We start from the raw sequence: 23,467 nt of genomic DNA, 5'->3' as shown, positions 1-23,467 counted from the left end.
CTCAAAATTACACTAACTGCTCATCTAGTTCATCCATGTCACTAGTAAAAGGTAGTATTTCAGATAGAGTTTCTCAAATAAAACTGTTTTAAGGGTTAACTCTTTGAGTTCATGCTGGTCAAAGTGGTATATTTTCCAAAATTTTAAGTGTGAATTTACTTAAAAACTCAAATGGTTGCCTATTAGAAAAATGGACTTTCTATCCTTCCATTACACTATTTAAATAATAAGCAATGATTTTTGGCAGAATACCAACAAAAATATCATCACTGTTTTTCCATGTAAGACAGATGTGCTAGGAATGAAGGTACCAACGTGGAGACAGGTGTAGGATGTGCCGGTGTTGATAGGAAGACTGGAAAAATGCCCATTTCTAAGGTCCACCAGGGCAGGGATGCTATCCTGATTTGCTCAGTATGCATGTCTAATGCCTACCTCAGGCCAGGTTCATAAAATGAACTTGATTAACATTTACTGAATGACCACATCTTAGTTAATGGCTGACATGTTTACATTCAACTTTACATAGACACCTTTGAGAGGGAATAGGACTATCCAAATGGTTAATTTACTCTCCATCTTAGCACAGTAGTGGAAGGATAATGCAACTTAAGAGCTACAGTTGCCTCAGTGATCTTCTCAACTATTTTACAAGAATTTACCGACGAAAGCAATTTCTACTGTCAAAGCATTTCTTACCTTGTAGCTAATATTAAATCAAGAGCCTAATCTACCTATCAACTTATACCTTGATAAGAGCTTGCAGATTGTGCTTATTCTCAGTGAAGAGTAATAACCCCATCTTTTGTCCCCGAATAACAAATCCCAAGAGGACAACATAAAACCTCCCCTGTAATAACCCACAATATGCCATGATTGAACGTATCATTTTTTTTCAAGTCTAGAAAACACATAAATGTCTTTCTTACTTCTCTTGTGACTTTTCCCAAAGTGTTTTAATCCAAGAAGGAAGCAAAATAGGTTTTTTTAGGTTTGCAGCAACTAAATATTTTTTGCTGCCAACTTCTCCTGCAATAAGGTGAGTTACTGATATATTAAGGTCTCTATATACACGTCCACCCATCATTTGTACATATTTATGAACTTCTTCCTGTAAACCCAAAAGAAAAAACATCAATACTAAAGCAAACAATATCTCTTCCATTTTTTAATACAAAAACTCAAATATCTTTTGTTGTTGTTAGCTTGAAGGCACAAATGTTTCTCACTACTATAAAGTTAAATAATTGCTTTTTGGATAAAATATGAATTATAAATAAATTTAAAAATAATTACTTTCATATATTATTTCCTATAGTTGTTTCTTTCAACTCCATAAGTTTATTAACCTGTTGTTTCTAGAATATACTTTAATATACTGTGCATATATAAAAATATAAATTGTATACATTATATATAAAAATATGTTTTATCTCTCTTAGAAAGCATCATTGAAGCATTTCTTGCCTTGTAGCAAATGTTAAATCCACAGCCCATTCTACCTATCAACATTTTTTAAAATAATTTTTTTTTAAAGATTTTATTGGAGAGCGAGCGAGAGAGGGAGCGTGGGCACAAGTGGGGGGAGAGGGAGAAGAAAACTCCCTGCTGAGCTCAGAGCCCAACGACCCCAGGACACTGAGATCATGACCTGAGCTGAAGGCAGAAGCTTAACCAACTGAGCCACCCAGGCACCCCATCAACATTTTTTTTAAAAAGATTAACCATCTATATTGGAAAAATGTGACTAAAACTCTAACTCATCAATTGCATAGGGGAAAAAGGGGAGTTTTCTTTCAAGTAATCAGTTCTCAATAAAACAGATTCCATTATATTCATTAAAACAGAAAAGATATATATTGGTGTACACAAACTTTAAGTCATGAACAAGTACAAGGTCTTTCAAAGTGTCTCCTATGCAGTGAAAGATTAAGTGTGGAGGTAAATATATTGATCATCATATTCCTCTCAGCACCTACCCTTTTATCTTTTTCCAGGCTTGTACAAGATACAGTTACATCAGACATAACCATATTATAAACTGGATGTTCAGCTCTTGGGACGCATCGCTGGTGGTGCAAACAAAATATGACTACTTGAGGGCCAACAATTCTGCAGCCAAGCTACAAAAAAGGGGAGAAGGTTTAGTATGTAGGAAAAGACTTCCTGCTTATAAAATTACATTTTGTAATACTTAGCAATTCTTTTTTTTTTAAGATTTTATTTATTTATTTGACAGAGAAGGGGGGGAGAGAGAGAGAGAGAGAGCACAAGCAGGGAGAGCGGCAGGCAGAGGGGGGAGGGAGAAGCAGGCTCCCCACTGAGCAGGGATCCCAATGTGGGGCTCGATCCCAGCACCCTGGGATCATGACCTGAGCCAAAGGTAGACACTTAATCGACTGAGCCAGCCAGGTGCCTCAATATTTATCAATTCTTTACAGAAGCTGATGACCACTGCAGAAAAATCACTAAATTGTTATAAGAAAAAATAAGGACCGTTATATAATTTCTCAGACACTACTCATTAACACACATGCAAATCAAACAATGCAGTCTATCAAAAGAAATAAGCTTCAAGAGCCACATTCAGTCACAACTGCCACCAAATTTTAATATCTGAAACAAACACAGTCTTAATGATAGGGTATAGGAATAACAGTCTTATGCTCTAATTGGGAAAATCCATATATACTTTTTAAATGAAGTATCCAGCCAACCAAGCAGTTTAAAAGTTTAAGAGACTAATTAACCCCTTCTAAAATATCTATTCTTCACACAAACACACAAAAATCCTAGGCAGTTTCTACATTTGTTTTAAATACTTTGTCTTCAACTCAATGTCTTTCCAAGTAAGTATTTCTCAAAGATATTATGGGTTATTAAAAAATATGACCTTTTACTTTCATTGATAGCTGAGTTAAGAAAAGCTGACAGCTCAACATCAGCACATTCAGGCCAGATCTAGAAAGCATATGGTTGCCAAAGTCACCAAGGCATGACTGATTTAAAGATTTACACGGTAAAAAATTGTTATCTTTTTGTTCAGTCATAGGAAAATTTGAGTTTTTAATGCTATTGATTCTATCTGACAAGGAGTGTTATTTCCAAAAGGAGGGTAAGACCAACAATGCTTTTGGCAAAGGTGGGCACAGACCTTCCATAAATTGTGCAGATACTGCATCTACCTATTCTTCTATGTTTTCTTCTCCTTCAAACAAGAATCACTTCTTTGTAATCTGGATGGAATTACAGCCAGTTTACTTTTATTTCAATGCTTCTCTTGTCCAGACACCAAAAAAGTAATGAGTCAGTAGACTCTGGAATCAACAAAAAGAAATAAGATGGCTCATTGGTATATTAGCAACACTCATCCCCAAAATGCTTCCTTTAGGCATATAATGTTTCAGACCCTCTCTACAAGGTACAGGTACGAAAATTCTGCGTGCAAGAGCACATAGGAAAGACAATAAATAACCAAGCATTATGTTGAGATGTTTTCCAACTCTCTACTGAAACTCCTGCAATCAAACTGAGTTTAAGTATGGTAGAACTCTGTCACTAAAATGTTTCATTACTATACCATTCACTTAAGCTAAGTGAAGTTAAATCTCCTGAAATATAAAAATTACATATAACAAAAGCCTAGCGTAACATGACTAGCCTTTAAAAATATAATTCTGGTCTCCCAAAACCAAAAGATTCCTCTATATTAATAATCTGTAAAATACTTCGTGGTCACTAAAGAACTTATGTCCACTAAAGCAAAAATAAAACAAAAATCAGACTACAGAAGGAACACATGAAAAGTTAGCAAACCTTTTTGAGGTGATCAAAGACAACGCCACTAAATGGGTCACAGATATAAAGTGACCTATCATTTTCCTTTATCTTCAATGCTTCTTCTTCTGTAATAATCTGAAGATATTCTTCTGATTGGAACTCTTTTATTGACTGAAAGAAAAAAAATGAAAGAATGCACCTGAAATTTTTCACCTGTAATTAAGTCCTGTGAACTCTATCTTCAAAAATCCATCCCAATCCAATCTTTTCCCCCATTGAAAGCTACCATGATCTCTCACCCAGACCTCCGCAGAAGTCTACAAAGTGGTTCCTTTTCCTTTCCTTGCCCTAAATCTGTTCTCCCTGTAGCAACTAGTAATCTCTTTAATGATACAAACCAGGTCATGAGTCTGGCCCCTGCCTATCTCCCCACTCTTACCTTCTACCTCTCATCTCCCCTGCTTACTATTCTCTAGCCACTCCTACTTTCTTGGTAGGCCTGGAACAAGCCAAGCATGAACTCATTAGAGGATCTGCTCTTGTTCCCACTATGTGAAATATTCTCCCAGTCTTTACCTGACTTGATCCCTCACTTCAATCAGATTTGCTCAAATGAAAAGGAAAAAGTCAGAATCCTTACCACAGCCCTTAAGGCCCTTTACATGTCCTCTTTATTCTTACTCTCTAAAGCACCCGTTAATGTTCTTCCCCCATCCCTTGTTCACTATACTAATGTATAGCCACACTAATGTTGGATAGGCACTCCAAATACTTTCTCAGGGGCCTGTGTATGGCTGTTCTGTCTGAAAGCTTCTTCCCCAGACATCCACATGGCTAACCATCTCACCTCCTTCAAGTGTACTCAATTATCTTCTCCATAAAGCCTTCACCAATCACACTCTACTTAAGACTGTAAACTTCCCTTCTCCCCCAACAAACACCCTCTGGAACTCCTTAACCTATTTTGCTCTTTTCTCTTCCCATAGCACATAGCACCCTACAACATATTATAGTTTACTCATTTATCCTGTCTGATTTAGGTCTAGGTCCTCCTGCTAAAATAGAATGTAAGCTCTGAGAAAGTATGGATCTTTGCCTGCTGTGCTCACTGATGGATCCCAAGTACTATAACAGTGCTTAATAGGTCATGACACTCAGTAATTATTTGCTGAATGAACTTTAAAGAAAAACCCGCTACAACAGTGCTTCTTAAACTTTAATATACATAGGAATTACACTGAGGATCTTGTTAAAATGCAGATTCTAACTGGTCAGTCTGAGTTGTGCCCAAGGTTCTGCATTTCCAACTCTCCTGATGGGGTCTGTAAGTAGCAAGGATCTACGACACCCCCACATCTTCCCACATTACACTGTACACAGTGAAACATACTGTGTATTACCAAAAAATGAAGTGTAACCAGAAATTTGAGACTCAAATTTTTTCAACATACAAAGGTCTACTCTGGTTAGTAGACATAGAAAGCAATGTAATTTCCAAGAATAGCAAGTCTGCTACTTTCAATAAAAATGTCATAATAGGACGTCTGGGTGGCTCAGTCAGTTAAGTGTCTGCCTTTTGCTCTGGTCATGATCTCAGGGTCCTGGAATTGAGCCCCACATCAGGCTCTCTGCTCTGTGGGGAGCCTGCTTCTCCCTCTGCCTGCCACTCCCCCTGCTCCAGACACTTTTTTGGTGTCTGGACAAGAGAAGCATTGAAATAAAAGTAAACTGGCTGTAATTCCATCCAGATTACAAAGAAGTGATTCTTGTTTGAAGGAGAAGAAAACATAGAAGAATAGGTAGATGCAGTATCTGCACAATTTATGGAAGGTCTGTGCCCACCTTTGCCAAAAGCATTGTTGGTCTTACCCTCCTTTTGGAAATAACACTCCTTGTCAGATAGAATCAATAGCATTAAAAACTCAAATTTTCCTATGACTGAACAAAAAGATAACAATTTTTTACCGTGTAAATCTTTAAAGATTTTATTTATTTATTTATTTTTAAAGATTTTATTTATTTGACAGAGAGAGATACAGCGAGAGAGGGAACACAAGCAGCGGGAGTGGGAGAGGGAGAAGCAGGCTTCCCGCCGAGCAGGGAGCCCGATCATGACTTGAGCCGAAGGCAGCCACTTAACCAACTGAGCCACCCAGGTGCCCCGCATCCTTGTAGATTCTTATGCACACTGAAGTTTTGAGAACTACTGGTTTAGTTATAGTTTGGCAATGTCTCTGTAATCAATGAATTTGAGGTGGGGCTTCATGAAACCCCTCCGGCTTGAAACTGGTCAAAAGGTGATACAGTTAGCACCCAAAGTAATATCGGTTCGGTAAATCAACAAGTAGTTATAGAGAATGCAGTTTGAATCAAACCAATGTATATTCTTGAACAAGGGTCCGAAAGGAATCTTAAGAATACAGGCGTACTTCATTTTATTGTGCTTCATAGATACTGTATTTTTTATTTTTTTAAAGATTTTATTTATTTATTTGACAGAGATATAGCGAGAGCAGGAACACAAGCAGGGAGAGTGGGAGAGGGAGAAGCAGGCCTCCTGCTGAGCAGGGACCCCGATGCGGGGCTCGATCCCAGGACTCTGGGATCATGACCTGAGCCAAAGGCAGACGCTTAACGACTGAGCCACCCAGGCGCCCCGCTACCGTGTAAATCTTTAAATCAGTCATGCCTTGGTGACTTTGGCAACCTCTCTCTCCTATCACTCTCTGTCAAATAAATAAAATCTTAAAAAAAGTAATAGATTTCATGTTCCCCGAAATACATAATCATATATTTACATCAATCCAAAAATATGTAACAACACATCTATATTAATGTACACTACAATAAAACTAGTATAAAAATAAATTATTAAAACATAAAAAGTCCAACAAATCATAAACACTAAAAACAAGAAAATGAATTCACAGCATCAAACAAGGCATTTTCAACTGTTCTTACCTCAAGAGCTTTAAAAAAACATTCGGAGTTGTCTGAAGACTTTAAAAACTTCACAAGAAACGGTTCTTTGTCATTTCTGGACATTTTTGAACTGTCAAAATAAAAGAACCATTAACAAGGACAAAAGCACATCATGTATGAAGTTAAATGTTAAAAGCAGGTATTTTTCCGTGCAGACAACAATGCCCAAAGAGAGACATTCTGGCCTTGCCCGTGAATTCGTTCGTTAGTTTCTAAGAAACTCTGGAATGTGGGCGAAGTCAAGGACAAAGATGACAACACCAATCCTTGCAAATCAGAGAACGAAATTAATGTCCCTAAACTGACTACGCTCAGGGCCTTTGTTAGGAGGCTCTAGGGGTCTAGGGCTCAATGGGCATTCAATTGCACTTAGTTTAAGGACACACATAATGAAACTGTCCAGGGCCCTTGACGTTTGCTCACCCCTCAGTAAACGGACTTCAGAAATGGAAGCCGGTTAGCAAGGTCACGCCCCCAGAGGCCGAAAGCTCCTGCTTGCCAGCGGCCACAGAAGGGCCGGGCTCTCGGTCCAACCGCAGCCACGTCCTCTCCGGCGTCAAAGTCCCACCTGCCGGTCCGAGGGCCGGTTACACGGGCGGGAGACAAGGGCCCCGAAGGCCAGCGGAGGTGTCGCGGCCCCCCAACTGGGGTGGGGAGGGAGCTGGGTCCTCTCTCCGTGTCTCGCTCACCTCGGTGGAGCCTGGGGGGTCTTTGGGAGGCGACTGGACGGGCGCGCGGCCTGCAGGACCGTGGCTGGGGTCGGGCGCCAGCCCGGCGCACACCCGCCGCAGTCGGCGGCGCCCCCGACCCGAAGCAAACGCCGAACCCGGAAATTGCCGAGGCGGCGAACCGACTTTCGCGCCAACCGCGAGGACGCGCCCGCCTCTTCCTGCGGAAGTGACGCCATCCGCAGCGGCGGGAGGAGGACCGAGATGTCAAAGGTGGAGCTGGTGGCGGTGGGCGAGGCGTTATTGCCGGCTGGCTTAGGGGTTACCGGGGTTTAGGGCTTTGAAGTGGGTGCCTTGGCTCCGCTGAGAGTTGGCCAGTGCTGACGGCCCAGGGGCTGGGGCAGCAGGCCAGGAGTACCTTAGAGGAGATCCTAACACATCGAAAAATAAAGCCCCCGGGGAAAATTAGGTTTCCTCCATCAGTATTTCACACCTGCCATATGCCAGGCAGTGCGTGAGAAACCATATATTATCGCCCCAAACAACTCTATGAGGAAATAGTAGTATCTCTGTTTTACAGATGCGAAAACGGAGGCTTCGATAAGTTAAATGATGTGAGGTCACACTTTAAATGGTAGAATTAGAACTGCATCGAAGTCTTTTTGAACCCAGACAGGGTCCTTTTCCCTCCAATGTAGCAGGAATGTGAGCACCACCTACCACAGCCAAATGGTCTGAGGGAAGAAAGATGTCAGGATGACTTGAATCACATAGCCAATGCAAGAGATCTTTGTCAAGATCTTTAGTGGTCTCTGCCCCTCTTCAAAGGGCATCTCATTTTCTTTCTCCGTAACTCCCTGAATGCTGGGGAGATTCTGGGGTGGAACCTAATATTCAAATGGCAAAGTTCAGGGAGAGAGGAGTTAAATGGGCCTGCAGAATCTTGGCTTGTTGATAACCAGTGACAAACTTCTTAGCTGGTGTTTCTTATTTTATTCCTCACTCTTGAGATTGAGAAGCTCATGACTTTGGATTGAGTAATATGAGAGTTTAATGCCATGTATCCCGATTGTTTTTCTTTTTAGTGCTTAAGGATGGGTCTACGTGTGTAAATACACCTGTGGTAGGTGAGTCAGAATCAGTAACACTGGGGCTCAAAGGTAAAGGCCATCATTGGGGAGAGGGTGAAGAGAGTCTTCAAAATGAAGCAAAGTTACTAGAGTTGTAAACAAAACAAAACAAAAAACAAAAAACAACAAGAAGGAGGATGAGCTATCACCACTACAGCTTATTGTTAAAGAGCAAATCTGTCATGAAGCTGTGGTGATAATTACTGTTTGTGGGGTTCTTTACTGGCAACAAAGGACTCCTGCTTGCACTATTCCCGTTTACTCTCCTCAGCAATCCTCTAGGATGTGGGCATCATTATCCCGTGTTGTGTAGATGGGGAAAGTGAGGCCCAGGGCCACACAGCCAGGGAGTGGCTGTACCTGGGCTTGAGAAGAGGTGGTGTGACCGGAAACCCCTTGCCCTTCCTGATGCACCACCTTACTCCTTGTCATATGCTGCCTGCCCTTCTCTGCGCCAGGAGGCAGGAGCCCACTTCTGACACTTCTGGGCCAAGTGGAGGCTTCACTATAGGAGGAGAGTCATAGATGCTCTAATGAAGAGGAGGGGGGAAATGAACTTGACCTTTTAGCTTTCAGCCAGCTGATTTTAATAGCGGAGGAGTCGATCTTGTCTTTAGAATAGACCAGGTGACAAGTTCTCCCATCTGTATCTGTTCCTGAAGTACCTAATCTTGGAAAACAGAGCAGTGTTTCTCAATCTAGTGTAGCGCCTGGACCGGCTGCATCAGCATCAACTAGGAATTTGTTGGAAATGAAAATTCTTGGGCCTAATCTCAGACCTGCCGAGTCAGGAATTCTGCATGTGGGTCCTGGCGTTCTATTTTAATAAGCCCTCCAGCTGATTCTGATGCACATAGAAGTTTGCCTGAACAGCATCTCCGAGGAAAGGATGAAAGTGGTGATATGGGTTGTGGTCCATGAAGGTTTTGGTGAAAATGGGGAATGGCTGTGATTTCCCCCGCAGGCAGTTGCCTCAGAAGATGGGGTTCAGAATTAACTTTCCCTTCACTTCTCTGGCATTTAGGGTCACCTTCTTGTTTCTTTGGCACTTCTGTCTACAGTCAGACCCTCCAGACTCTGCTTGGAGTAGGATTAAAGGGAACTTGATATTTAACTGTCTGTAGAATGAAATAACACAAGAAACAAATATGACAAAATAGTTACTTTTAAAATATGGATGGAGGGAATATGAGTATTTCTTGTTATATTTTGTTACATAGATAAGATTTCTGAAAATTAAAAAATGAACTAAAAGTATGTATTTTTTAAGATTTTATTTATTTGACAGAGAGAGACACAGCGAGAGAGGGAATACAAAGCAGGGGGAGTGGGAGAGGGAGAAGCAGGCTTTCCGCGGAGCAGGGAGCCCGATGCGGGGCTCGATCCCAGGACCCGGGGATCGTGACCTGAGCCGAAGGCAGACGCTTAACGCCTGAGCCACCCAGGCGCCCCTAAAAGTATGTATTTTTTTTATTCTTATGTTAATCCCCATACATTACATCATTAGTTTTAGATGAAGTGTTCCATGATTCATTGTTTGTGCATAACACTCAGTGCTCCATGCAAAATGTGCCCTCCTCAATACCCACCACCAGGCTAACCCATCCTCCCACCCAGTATGTATTTTTTTTATAGGGTTTTATATTTAAGTTTCTAGTGCTGTAAATGGATAAATGTGGGGATTATAACTTAAAAATGAGATTAGTGGGACACCTGAGTGGCTTAGTCTGTTAAGCATCTGCCTTCAGCTCAGGTCATGATCCCACTGGGATCTAGCCCCGCATTGGGCTCTTTGCTCAGCGGGGAGCCTGCTTCTCCCCCTGCCTGCCACTCCCCCTGCTTGTACTCTCTCTCTCTGATAAATAAATAAAATATTTTTTTAAAATGAGATTAGTAAATGATCTTTATTGCTGCAGAAATCATCTTTGCAATGGCAAAACATTTGTTTAAATTGTATTAGATAACCTACAAAGTAAAGCATAAGCATATTGAGCCTACCGAGGTGCAGGGAGAAGGAAATAAAACGGAATGTTAGTGGCACGTGTTGCTACTGGCTGCATTTAATTAGGTACTATAAGAAAGAGACAAACTCAGAGAAGAATTGGCTTGTTTGTATGCAAAAAATAAAAGGGTTTTGCAAGGTTAGAAAGGCTGCTTATATCCAGGCCCTAAAAATAAGAGATAAACCTGAGAGGGGTTTTGCACAACAAATGTCCATTACAACCTATCCATGTGGGAAAGATCTAGTTGAGAATATGGTTGTTCCACCCAAGCTGGATGGGCACCATTAACAGAGAGAGAGAGAGAGAGAGAGAGCTGTGTGGCCAAGATAACAATCAGCTTGAAAATTAGTCTAGGGGAGAACTGTGTGTGTGGCCACTACTGTAGGGAGAGCTCTGCCATGACTTCCTGGCAAGCTTGCACGTATGCATATAGGGAAGGGTTTGGAATTGCAGCATATTTGATGGTGCCTCATCCAAACACCTTGTGATCCTGCTGGAACATGAGAGGATGGGAGGGCTCTAAGGAGCTGCTAGCTCAGAGGCCACCTCCCACTTGCCTTCCTGCCTCCCTGAGCAGGCTGTGATTAGTTTCCCATGCCTCCCAGATTCCGATGATGTATGGGGCTTTCTGCCCCATCCCCTCAGAACAGAACTACTTGGCTGCTGTCTAGATTTGGCTCCTTGGGGGTGGGATTCCCCACAACTCAGGTTGCGGTCCTCAGCCCTTTTGTTCCAGTGTCATCCCTTTTGGTGTATGGGACAAGGACCTGGGGAGCTGGCACCTTTGGCTTATTCTTTTTTACTATCTGTGAAAGTAACAAATGATCTAAAATTGTCTCATGTATCTTCACCAGGCTAATCAGTCAGGCCTTCCCCTTGCCCGGTGTGCGAGGTTGATGACTAACACATGAAACGGATTGGAAGCAAATAGACGTGAAGGATACTAAGGTTTTGAGATAACTGTTTTGTGAAGGCAGCCAGAAATCTGACGCAGTCAAGCTTTGACACAGTCTTCAAGCTTGCACAATAGGAAATGGGTGAAAAGTCATACAGCCCCCAAGGAGAACAAACTCCTCAATACCCAATCCAGATGTAGCTAGCGAAGATAATGGAGAAGGAAGACCCTCCCGGAACGAGATGCCAAAGACCTTGGAGTGTAATGACCAAAAATCTACTTTCAGAGAGCAGAATCTGAATCTAATCAGGCAGAGGAACCACCTAATACCTGCCTGGTAGGACTTCAAAGTTGATACTGACTAGCAACAGCTATGGGTCTCTACTCCTCCCCGTTATGAAAGGGAGTTTTATTATAGTTGTTCTGTTCCTGCTCCACCATTGCATATCAGGTATGTGATTGGGCAGGGGCGAGGAGGGGGAAGCAACTTGTCTTTTTAGTCCATATGTCACCTGACCATAGAGTAGATTCTGACAAAGACTATAGCAGACCTTTAGTGTTCCAGACATATCCCTTCAATGCTTAAGCACACTGGCAAACTTCCAATTGCCCGCATCTGTCTTTCTTTGCATAAAGGCATTCTCTGATGTCAGGAATCTGAATTACCACCTACACAGTAGGCTAGAGGGCGAGATTATGACCCATGACTGACAGGTGTACACAGACTCTTGTTTGCAAGCTTCTTGATTGGGATTCTCTACCCTGGTCCCCAGAGGTAACTGACTTGTTAGTAGGTGCTTTGGATGCTTTCTTTTCCCTGTCCCACTTTCTCATCCTCTTACCTGTGTTTCTTTACTTACCAAATAAGACACTTGAAAAGTCTTAAGAGTCTGTTTTCTGGGGGAACTCAAACTGAGACAAAAGTTGCAAGAAGTGTGTTTCCCTTTCATAGTGTGTGTTGTTGCTGGGAAGTTGTCCGGTGAGGGATTGCAATTCCCATCCTCTTTGCATCTAGGTGAGGTCATGTGACTGAGTTATGGCCAACAGAATATAGGTAGAAGTGGTCCACGAGAACCTCTTGTACTGTCTTCCACACTTCCTTACTCTGGATGTCAACACACAGGGCAATCTTGCAAGCCCCGTGTTGAAAATGGCAGAGCCACTCTCAGTCTTGATCTCTGAATGACTGACCAGAGCTGTTCAGGTGAACTCTCCACCCCTGCCCCTCTAACAAATCCCCACCACTGCGGCCAATTGGGCTTTATTCTTTTATGTTAAGTCACTGAGATTTAGAGCTTCATTTTTTATGGCAACTGGTACCAACCTAATCAATCTAAACTTGGCAAGGTTTCAGCAAATGTGTGGCCACTTCAAAAATTGTCTTTATTACCACAAAGGCCCTTGGAAAGAAGAAAGAGTAAAATTGCTCCAGAGACAAATGCCAGAGGCCACATGGGGAAGAGCATGGACTATGGAGGTGGGCTGCCTGGTTTGAATGCTGGCTCTGATGGGCGCTATTGTCTGACCTTGGGCAAGTTATTTAAACTCTCTGTGCTTCACTTTCTTCCTCTATGAAATAGGGATAATAATAGCATCTACTCATAGGGTTACTCTAAATTAATATTTGAAAAGCACTTATTTCAGTGCCTGGTACACAGTTAATGATAAATTTACAAATTCCTAATTTTCCAAAGGCCATCATGAAGTCTTTAAATTGTTTCCCACAATATAATTTCCTAACCTTCTGCTCTGCTATTGTGAGAGGTTGTGCCAAAGCAACAGAGATGGCTTTAGCACTTTGGATGTTCTTCCTTTGCAATATGACTTTGTTCCTGTACATAGGACATTTTCAGAGTTCGCTCCACTCGAGGCCAGACGGCACCTCTGCCCTATTGGATTCAGGCCGTGTTAGCTTTAGGTAGATCATTAACCTTAGGAGAAATGTTCATCTCTTGACCCTATTTGGTTTTTGTCCACAGGCCTGTAGAGAAGATTGCTTAACCCACTTTAGAGACAACCATTTATGTGCATTTATTCATCTGTTTGATACTTTTCTTGAGCCCTATATAATACCAGGCACTATTTTCTTTCTTTCTTTCTTTTTTTTTTTTTTTTTTTAAGATTTTACTTATTTGAGAGAGAGTGTGTGTACGAGCAGGGGGAGGGGCAGATGGACAAGCAGACTCCCCACTGGGTGAGGAGCCTGAAACGGGGCTCGATCCCAGGACCCTAAGATCATGACCTGAGCTGAAGGCAGATGCTTAATTGACTGAGCCACCAGGCGCCCTACCAGACACTATTTTCCAACATTAGGATTAGTATGTTGAACAACAAAAATGTGATATCTTCTCTTATAAACCCTATCTCCTTTCAAAGGTATGAATAAATGAAGGAAGAGCTGGAGCAGTTATAAATGAGCACAATAACCTATAAAACTCATTAATCCAGTAGTAATATACTAGAGTCTTAAAAATAAATATTAAAAATTAGTAGCTAACATAGTCCTCACTTGTGCCTCTTTCATGAAGAAGTAGCTTATGCAGGAATTGTGATCTTGTTGAGTACATCTGGAAGATGTGAATAAAGCACCATAAAACATATATCTAAGAGCATTAAAGACTTAGAAGAGTCAAATTTCTAGAAAAGGGAAACAACCACATTTCCTCGGGGGAGTTCGCCACTTCTGGGCAGAATGCAGGAGGTATCTGGATTTGCCTGGACAAAAGGCCACTGCTGGCAGAATTTATGGCAGTCTCAGGGCTGGAGAATCAGAAATAGAGGCAAGCTCCCAATGAGAAGGGAGGTACAGAGAGCTAAGTCTGATAAATGACCAGTTCTCCCCTTAAGATATTTGGCACAAGTTGAAGCTCCATGGAACGGGAGGCAAAGAAGACAATCCCAAACCTTAGTGTGGGCCCAAAGAATACACCAGGTTGTTAGCTTCCTATTGCTGCTGTAACTATTGCCACAAATTTGGCTTAAAAGTGGCTTAAAACAACACATATTTATTATCTGACGGTTCTGTAGGTCAGAAGTCTGAAGTGAGTCTCACTGGGCTAAACCCAAGGTGTTTAAGCCACAAAGTGGCTTAAAACAACACATATTTATTATCTGACGGTTCTGTAGGTCAGAAGTCTGAAGTGAGTCTCACTGGGCTAAACCCAAGGTGTCAGCTGGAGTGTGCTTCTTTCTGAAGACTCCACAGGAGAATCCATTTTCTTGCCTTTTCCTGCCTGTAGAGCTGCTGACATTTCTTGGCTCATGGCCCCATCCCCTTCCATATTCAAAGCCAGTGATGGCAGAGTCTTTCTTACATTGCATCACTCAGACATTAACTCTTCCCTTCCCTCTTCCACATTGAAAGGACCTTGTGATTAACTTGTCTCACCCAGCTAGACAATCCAGGATAATCACTTTATTTTGAAGTTGCCTGATTAGCAATTTTAATTCTATCTACAACTTTAATCTTCCTTGCCATGTAACATAACATATTCATACTTTATGAGGTTAGGACATGGATATCTTAGGGGGGCCATTTTTCTGCCTACTGTACCAGGCTTTCAAGTGGAAGCCATGGAAGCCTACCAAAACTACAGCCTTGTCTTGATTCAGCCCAACCTCGATTGGTTGAAAGTGATCAGTCTCCATTCTATCTTCTTAGCAGGATAAAGGAGTGAACACACTTTGGAAATGATAGTGTATCATCTGGAGCCTCTGAAAAAACTTATAAACATGTCTAGTTGTTCCAGCAAAAATTAAAAGGCATGCCAAGAGAACTAGATGTCCAGAAATTAACGGAAAAGCAACAATATAAATACATCTACAAATAACCCAGATATTGTAGTTAGCAGACAGAAATAGACCTTTAAAAACTATGATCAATATGGCCAAGGAAATAGAGAAAAATGTGATTACACCAGAGGAAAAGACGGTGAAAATAGTGGAAAAGATGGAGAATTTCATTGGAAAACTGGAATCTGTGAAGAAGAAATCAGGTGGAAATTTTAGAAGTGAAAGAGGCAGGCAGTTATTACACTATAGATGCAAGAAAAAGCATCCTTGTGCTTTCTATCTGTCTAATTGGAGCAGTCAAGATTGCATGGCAGAATACAGAAATTACAAAAATACAGAAAGAGAACTCTTGCAACTTGGAAATAATCTTGTAAATGGCAAAAAGATTCTTTTACTCCAAAAAACAATCTCTGTGATTTTACATGAAAAGGCAATAATTGGTGGCAATTTCTCAATAAATGGATTTAACAGTACAATAGATACACAGAAGAGGAGATCACTAAACTGGAAGGCAGGTCAGTATAAAGTATCCAACGGAAGCACAGTGAGAAAAAAAAGAATGGAAATATAGAGAAAAAGCAGTTTTAAAATGTTACTACATATATATTTACAGAAGTATAAAAGTGGAATCAACAGAGAACAGGCAAGAGGAATATTTAAATAAACAATGAGAATTTTCCAAAAACGATGAAAAACAGCCCACAGCTAGGGTAAAATCATAATTAGGCATACCATAGTCAAACCAAAGAGCATAAGGAAGATGAGTCTATTTTAAAAGCAGCCAGAGAAAAAAGACATGTTACCTTTAAAGGAACAGCAGTTGACTTCTCAACAGAAATTATGCATAAAAGAAAACAGTAAAGTGACATTATTAAATTTGTGGAAGAAAATAACAGAGTTAAACATACTTGGTGGGAAAAAAGTCCTATAAAACTGTTAGTTAAAAACATTTAAAACCCTGAAAAAATTCATTGTCAGGGATTTTACTAAGGGAAAGAAATTATTTGGACAGAATAAAAATGATCCCAAATGGAAACACAGAAATTGAGGATGGAGTGAAGAGCAATGAAGAGAGTAAATATGTGCTTAAATATAAATAAATATTGACTTAATATTTATAAATATAGACATTGATTTTATGACATTCGAAATGATAAATTGTAATTAAAAGTTCGTAACAATAACACAACAAAAGGGAGTAAATGAACTTAAATGTTATAAAGTTCTTAGCATTAGCAAGGAAGTTACAGAAGTAATAATGTTCCTTACACTATAATAAGCATTGTAATCTTTTGGGTACTCACAAAAGAATAGGAAAAGAATATGTAACTAACAAGTGAATAGAGAGTAAAAGATGGAGTAATTAAAAAATTGATTACTCTAGGGGAGCCTGGGTGGCTCAGTCAGTTCAGCGTCTGCCTTAGGTTCAGGCCAAGATCTCAGGGTCCTGGAATGGAGCCTCAAGTCAGGCTCCCTGCTCAGTGGGGAGTCTACTTCTCCCTCTCCCCCTGCCCCAGAGGCCCCCCACCCCAGCTCCTGCTCTCTCTGTCTCTCTCTTTCAAATAAATAAGATCTTTAAACAAATTGATTAAAAGAAGAAGAGAAGAGAGAAAAGGAAACATAAAACAGGTTAGCCAAATAGAAAACAAATAGTAAGGTGGTAGATAACACCTGAATATATCAGTAATTACATTAAATACCAACAAATTATATATGACAATTACTAAGATTGTCAGATGGAATTTTAAAAATATTTGCTGTTTATAGAAAACACTTTAAATATAAGGACACTACACTGAACACAAAAGGATTAAAATATATACCATGCATACAATAGCCGAAAGAAAGCTAGTGTAACTAAAACAAACAACAACAAAGAAAGCTAGTGTAACTATACCAATATTAAACAAGACTTTAAGGCAGAAACATTACTAGTGATATAAAGAGGCTTTTCATAAGGATCATAATTATAAAGGGACTAACCCACCAGGAAGGTATCACAATCCCAAATAGATATGCACTGAAAAATACAGTTTTTTTTTTTTTAATTTTTTTATTCTTATGTTAATCCCCTTACATTACAACATTAGTTTTAGATGAAGTGTTCCATGATTCATTGTTTGTGCACAACACCCAGTGCTCCATGCAGAATGTGCCCTCCTAAATACCCACCACCAGGCTAACCCATCCTCCCACCCCCCTCCCCTCTAGAACCCTGTTTGTTTTTCAGAGTCCATCGTCTCTCATGGTTCGTCTACCCCTCCGATTTCCCCCGCTTCATTCTTCCCCTCCTGCTACCTTCTTCTTCTTCTTCTTCTTTTTTTTTTTTCTTAACATATATTGCATTATTTGTTTCAGAGGTACAGATCTGAGATTCAACAGTCTTGCACAATTCACAGCGCTTACCAGAGCACATACACTCCCCAGTGTCTATCACCCAGTCACCCCATCCCTCCCACCCCACCCCCCACTCCAACAACACTCAGTTTGTTTCCTGCGATTAAGAATTCCTCATATCAGTGAGATCATATGATACATGTCTTTCTCTGTTTGACTTATTTCACTCAACATAATACCCTCCAGTTCCATCCACGTTGTTGCAAATGGCAATATCTCATTCCTTTTGATGGCTGCATAATATTCCATTGTATATATATACCACATCTTCTTTATCCATTCATCTGTCGATGGACATCTTGGCTCTTTCCACAGTTTGGCTATTGTGGACATTGCTGCTATAAACATCGGGGTGCACGTACCCCTTCGGATCCCTACTTTTGTATCTTTGGGGTAAATACCCAGTAGTGCAATTGCTGGATCATATGGTAGCTCTATTTTCAACTTTTTGAGGAACCTCCATACAGTTTTCCAGAGTGGCTGCACCAGTTTGCATTCCCACCAACAGTGTAGGAGGGTTCCCCTTTCTCCGCATCCCCGCCAACATCTGTCGTTTCCTGACTTGTTAATTTTAGCCATTCTGACTGGTGTGAGGTGATACCTCATTGAGGTTTTGATTTGGATTTCCCTGATGCCGAGCGATGTTGAGCACTTTTTCATGTGTCTGTTGGCCATTTGGATGTCTTCTTTGGAAAAATGTCTGTTCATGTCTTCTGCCCATTTCTTAATTGGATTCTTTGTTCTTTGGGTGTTGAGTTTGATGAGTTCTTTATAGATTTTGGATACTAGCCCTTTATCTGATATGTCATTTGCAAATATCTTCTCCCATTTGAAAAATACAGTTTTAAAGTATATAAAGCAAGAGTTGAGAGAATTAAAAGAATAAATAGACAAATCCACAATCATAGTAGGGAATTTTAACACACCTTTCTCTAGTGCTAATAGAAAAATCAGGTAAAAAAAATCAAACAGGAAACAGCAATACAATTTTCTTATATATACACACATATGTATGTATTTTATTTATATGTAATATACATTATATATAAATGTTTGTGTTATATATACAAATACCCAACAACTATAGGCTACTCATTATTTTAAAATGCACACTAAACAGCAAAAAGTGACTGTATGGGGGACCACCAAACAATCTTCAACACATTGCAAAAGACAACTCATTCAGAGCGTGTTTTCTTACCATAATGGAACTACACTAGACATAAACAGCAAAAGATAGCTTGGAAATGACAAATACTGGAAATCAAGCAATACACTTCTAAATAAATTATGAGTCCAGTAGGAAACCACAATGAAAATTAGAATATATGTTGAATTAGAATATATATTTTAAAAATATTTGGATAATCAGAAAGATATATCAAGAAAAAGTAAGCATTCTTTTTTATAGGGAAATTTATAGCCTTAAATGCATATATTAGAGTGGAAGAGAGTGTGAAAATCAATGATTTTAACTTCCTTTTATAAAAACTAGAAAAAGAACAAAACCAAAAGAAAGTTAAAAGAACGGAAATTAATGAAATAATAAATGAATTTACAATGGAGAAAATCAACAAAGCCAAAAGTTGGCTCTTTATGAAGATTAATGAAGTAGATACAACCCTGGCAGTAAGAATCAAGAAAAAGGAGAAAACATGAATTACCAATATCAGCAATGAAAACAAGGATTGTAGCAAAAATCCCCCCACATTAAAATGTATAAGAGCTTTCAGGTTGGTGAATGCACCCATGTATTGCTCTCCAGTTCCTCAAGGACAGAAGTTCCTGTGCTTGAAACCCTTCCAGACCTCACCTATAGTCTCTTCATCTGGCTGTTTATCTGTACCGTTTATAATATTTTTTGTAATAAACTGGTAAACATAAAGATAATATTGAGAAAAACTTTACATCAGTAAGTTTGAAATTTAGATGAAATGGACAAATTTTTTGGAAAACAAAATTACCAATACTTGAAAAAACTTGAAGAATCAGAAAATCTGAACATTTTTCTAGCCATTAAAGAAATTTAATCTGGTGGGCGCCTGGGTGGCTCAGTTGGTTAAGCGACTGCCTTCAGCTCAGGTCATGATCCTGGAGTCCCGGGATCGAGTCCCACGTCGGGCTCCCTGCTCAGCGGGGGGCCTGCTTCTCCCTCTGACCCTCTTCCTGCTTGTGCTCTCTGTCTCTCATTCTCTCTCTCTCAAATAAATAAATAAAAAATCTTTAAAAAAAATAAATTTAAAAAAGAAATTTAATCTGGAATTGAGAACCATTTCACTAATAAAACTCTAGACATGAGTGGCTTCACTGGTGGACTGTTCCAAAGATTTAAGAAGAAAATAACATTACTCTTATATAACATATTCCAAAAATGAGAACAGTGACATTTCCCAATTTATTTTATGAGTTAACATAGCCTTAAAACCAAACATATGGGGATATTAAAATAGGGTAAAATTGAAGAACAATTTCTCTCATGAAAAAAGATGAGATGGATGCGAAATATCCTAAACAAAATGTTGGAAATTCAAGTTCAGCTGTATATTAAAATCATTATACATAACAACCAAGTGGGGATTATTCCGGGAATGTAATAGTAGATTAACATTTAAAAGTCAGAGTAGTTCGCCACATCAACAGAAAAAGGAGGAGAAATCATATGATTATCTCCATAGGTACAGAAAAAACTTGATAAAAATTCAGCATTCATTCATGATTTAAAGAAAAAAATAGGCAAGCCAGGAAGGAAGGGAGCTTCTCTAATATGATAAATAACATCTAAAACGAAACAAAACACCAGCAAACATTTTACCCAATGGTGAATTATTGAAAACTTTCCTCCTCTATCACTACTTGTATGTAGTGATGTACTGGAAGTTCTAGTCAGTGCAGTAAATCAAGAAAAAGAAATAAAATTATAAGACTTGAAAAAGAAGAAACAAAAACATTATTCACAAAGGCAAAAGGATGTACACAGAAAATCCAAAAAACTTATTATAATTAATAAAATAATTTAGTAAGGTCATTGGATTCAAGGTCAATATACAAAAACCAATTATTTTTTCATATACCAGCAACAACCAAATGGGAAATGAACTAAAATCATGACCCCATTTATAATAGCACCAAAAACCAGTTGATATATAGGAACAAATCTAGTGAGGATGTTCAAGGCCTCTAAACCGAATACTACAAAATAGTATCAAGAGAAGAGCTAGTAAAGAAGGCCTAAATAATTGCAGGGATATACATATTCATGAATTGCAAGGGTTAATATTGTGGCGATGTCAAATCCCTCCAAATTGATCTGTATTTTTGTATAGTTCCAATCAAGCGTCTGCAGGTATTTTTTTTTTTCTGGAAATGGACATGTGAATTCTAAAATTTACATGGGACTGCAAAATCAAACAGTAACAACAAACAAACCCAATTCCATCTTGAAGGGGAAAAAACCAAGGACTTACATTATGAGATATCAAGACTTACAATAAAGCTACAGAAATTGAAACAGTGAGATATAAATGGAAGGATTGATATACGATCAGTAAAACAGAATGGAGAGTCCTGAAACACATATATAATTGCCTGATTTTTTTTTTAAAGATTTTATTATATTTTCCTGATTTTTAACAAAGTTTTGTACTAAAGTACAGTGAGGGAATGGTGCTGGGTCCATTGGTGTCCCACTAATATCATTTTAAAGTTATAATCCCTACATTTATCCATTACGGCACTAGAAACTTAAATATAAAACCCTATCACTCAAAAAATACATAGTTTTAGTTTTTTTTTAAATTTTCAGAAATCTTATCTATGTAGCAAAATCTAACAAGAAATACTCATATTCCCTCCATCCATATTTTAAAAGTAACTATTTTGTCATATGTGTTTCTTGTGTTATTTCATTCTACAAACAGTTAAATATCAAGTTCCTTTTAATCCTACTCCAAAGCAGAGTCTGGAGGGTCTGACTGTAGACAGAAGTGCCAAAGAAACAAGAAGGTGACCCTAAATGCCAGAGAAGTGAAGGGAAAGTTAATTCTGAACCCCATCTTCTGAGGCACTGTTTTCTGTCTAGCTTGTCTAAACATAATATTCATGAGCATCAACTGTGCTATTTCATATACATTCTGAGGCAGAGATATTGCAGGTTTGGTTCCATACCACCACAATAAATATCACAGTGAAGAGATTCAAATGAATTTTTGGTTTCCCAGAGCATATAAGATATGTTTACAGTATTCTGTAGTCTATTAAAAACACTTTATTGCTAAAAAATACTATCCGTCATCTGTGCTTTCAGTGAGTCATAATCACTGATCCCAGATGACTGTAACAAATATGATAATAATGAAAAAGTTTGAAATAGTGTGGGAATTACCAGGATGAGACACAGAGACACATTGCAAGCAAATGCTGTTGGAAAAAAAATGGCACCCACTGACTTGTTTGACGTAGGGTTACCACAAACCTTCCATTTGTGAAATATGACACACAGTGTCTGTGAAACACAATAAAGCAAAGTGCAATAAAATGAGGCATGCCTTTATTATAATTCTCATTGCTCTGTGGTATTCCAATAGTGACCATATCATTGAGTATTGATGGAAATTTGTTTTTTTTTTTTTTCAATTTAAGGCTATTATGAGGTAATACTGCTGTAAAAATTCTTGTATATGTCTGTTGGTGAACGTGTGTATGCATTTCTGTTGATACAGGGTACACCTATATTCTGCTTTAATAACTGCCAGTTTTTTACGTGGTTGTACAATTTCCACTTTCCTACATCCAACAGTGTATGAAAGTTCCAGTTTCCCCATATCCTTGTTAATACTCGGTTTGGGATGAAATACAAATTTATAAATTTAAATCTTATTTAAAGTTTAGCTATTCTGGAGTACATGATGAAGTTCATTATAGTTTTAATATTAATTACCCTGATTAATAATAAAACTGAATACTTTTTCATGTTTATTGGCAAATTAGATAACTTCTTTTGTGATGTGCCCATTTTTCTATTGGATTTTTTGCTTTTTTTATTGAGTTGTAGGAGTATTTTATATATTATAGCTAAGAGACTTTGTTGGATGTATTTCAAATATTTTCTCCCATTTTGTGGCTTGCCTTTCACTCTCAATGGTGTCTTTTGGTAAACAGAAATTTTAAATATTTCTGAGTGCAATTTTAACATATTCCTTTATGTTTAGCACTTTTTGTATACTGTTTAAAAAATCTTTGCCTGTACCAAGTTCATGAAAATGTTCTGTTTCCTTCTGAAAGCTTCGTAGATTTTACCCCTCACATTTAGATCTAGAACCCACCTGGAAATGATTTTTTTTTAATACATAGATTTATTTTTCCAGTCAGGTTAAAGATAAATTAGGTAAAAAGAAGCAGATGACTTCTCTTATTGTGACTTTTTTTTTTTTGCCCCAAATATTCACTCATTAGGTCTCTTTGAATTTTATTTTTTATTTTTTAAAAGATTTTATTTATTTATTTGTTAGAGAGAGAGAGAGCACAAGCAGGGGGAGCTGCAGGCAGAGGGAGAAGCAGGCTCCCCACTGAGCAAGGAGCTGGATGCGTGCCTTGATCCCAGGACTCCGGGAGGCAGACCCTTAACAACTGAGCCACCCAGGGACCCAGGTCTCCTTGAATTTAACAAATGATTTATAAGCCCTTTAATTTGTGCTATATAACTATAGTTATAAACTAAATAACTTGGTGAGATAGCATAATGTCATAGAAGACAAAGCTAAGTCACCTGGCCTAGATTTTTTTGGAATTGATGTTTGTGAATGGTGTGAGATAGGAGCCTCT

The 23,467-nt window shown here is 39.0% G+C and overlaps 1 protein-coding gene across 5 annotated transcripts in view; it reads right to left on the bottom strand.

Moving 5' to 3' along the window:
* TOPBP1 (DNA topoisomerase II binding protein 1) overlaps window positions 1-7,625 on the bottom strand; it is a 72,378-nt gene extending 64,753 nt beyond the window's left edge. For 3 of the 5 annotated variants that reach the window (XM_064587520.1, XM_064587528.1, XM_064587525.1), the window contains exons 1-5: window positions 7,452-7,625; window positions 6,742-6,832; window positions 3,817-3,951; window positions 1,980-2,123; window positions 930-1,111 (exon numbers count right to left, since the gene is read on the bottom strand). In XM_064587520.1, coding sequence (XP_064443590.1) covers window positions 930-1,111; window positions 1,980-2,123; window positions 3,817-3,951; window positions 6,742-6,825 — 545 coding nt within the window. In that variant the 5' untranslated portion in view covers window positions 6,826-6,832; window positions 7,452-7,625. The other 2 variants (XM_064587523.1, XM_064587530.1) reach the window with 2 other exon arrangements.
* Window positions 7,626-23,467: the final 15,842 nt, after the last annotated feature.

This window comes from Mirounga angustirostris, unplaced genomic scaffold (genome assembly GCF_029215605.1).
Source record: "Mirounga angustirostris isolate CCGP_5_RB_7025 unplaced genomic scaffold, mMirAng1.0.hap1 SCAF_1, whole genome shotgun sequence".
NCBI classification, from domain to species: Eukaryota; Metazoa; Chordata; class Mammalia; order Carnivora; family Phocidae; genus Mirounga; species Mirounga angustirostris.
This window is presented reverse-complemented; position numbering and strand designations above follow the sequence as displayed.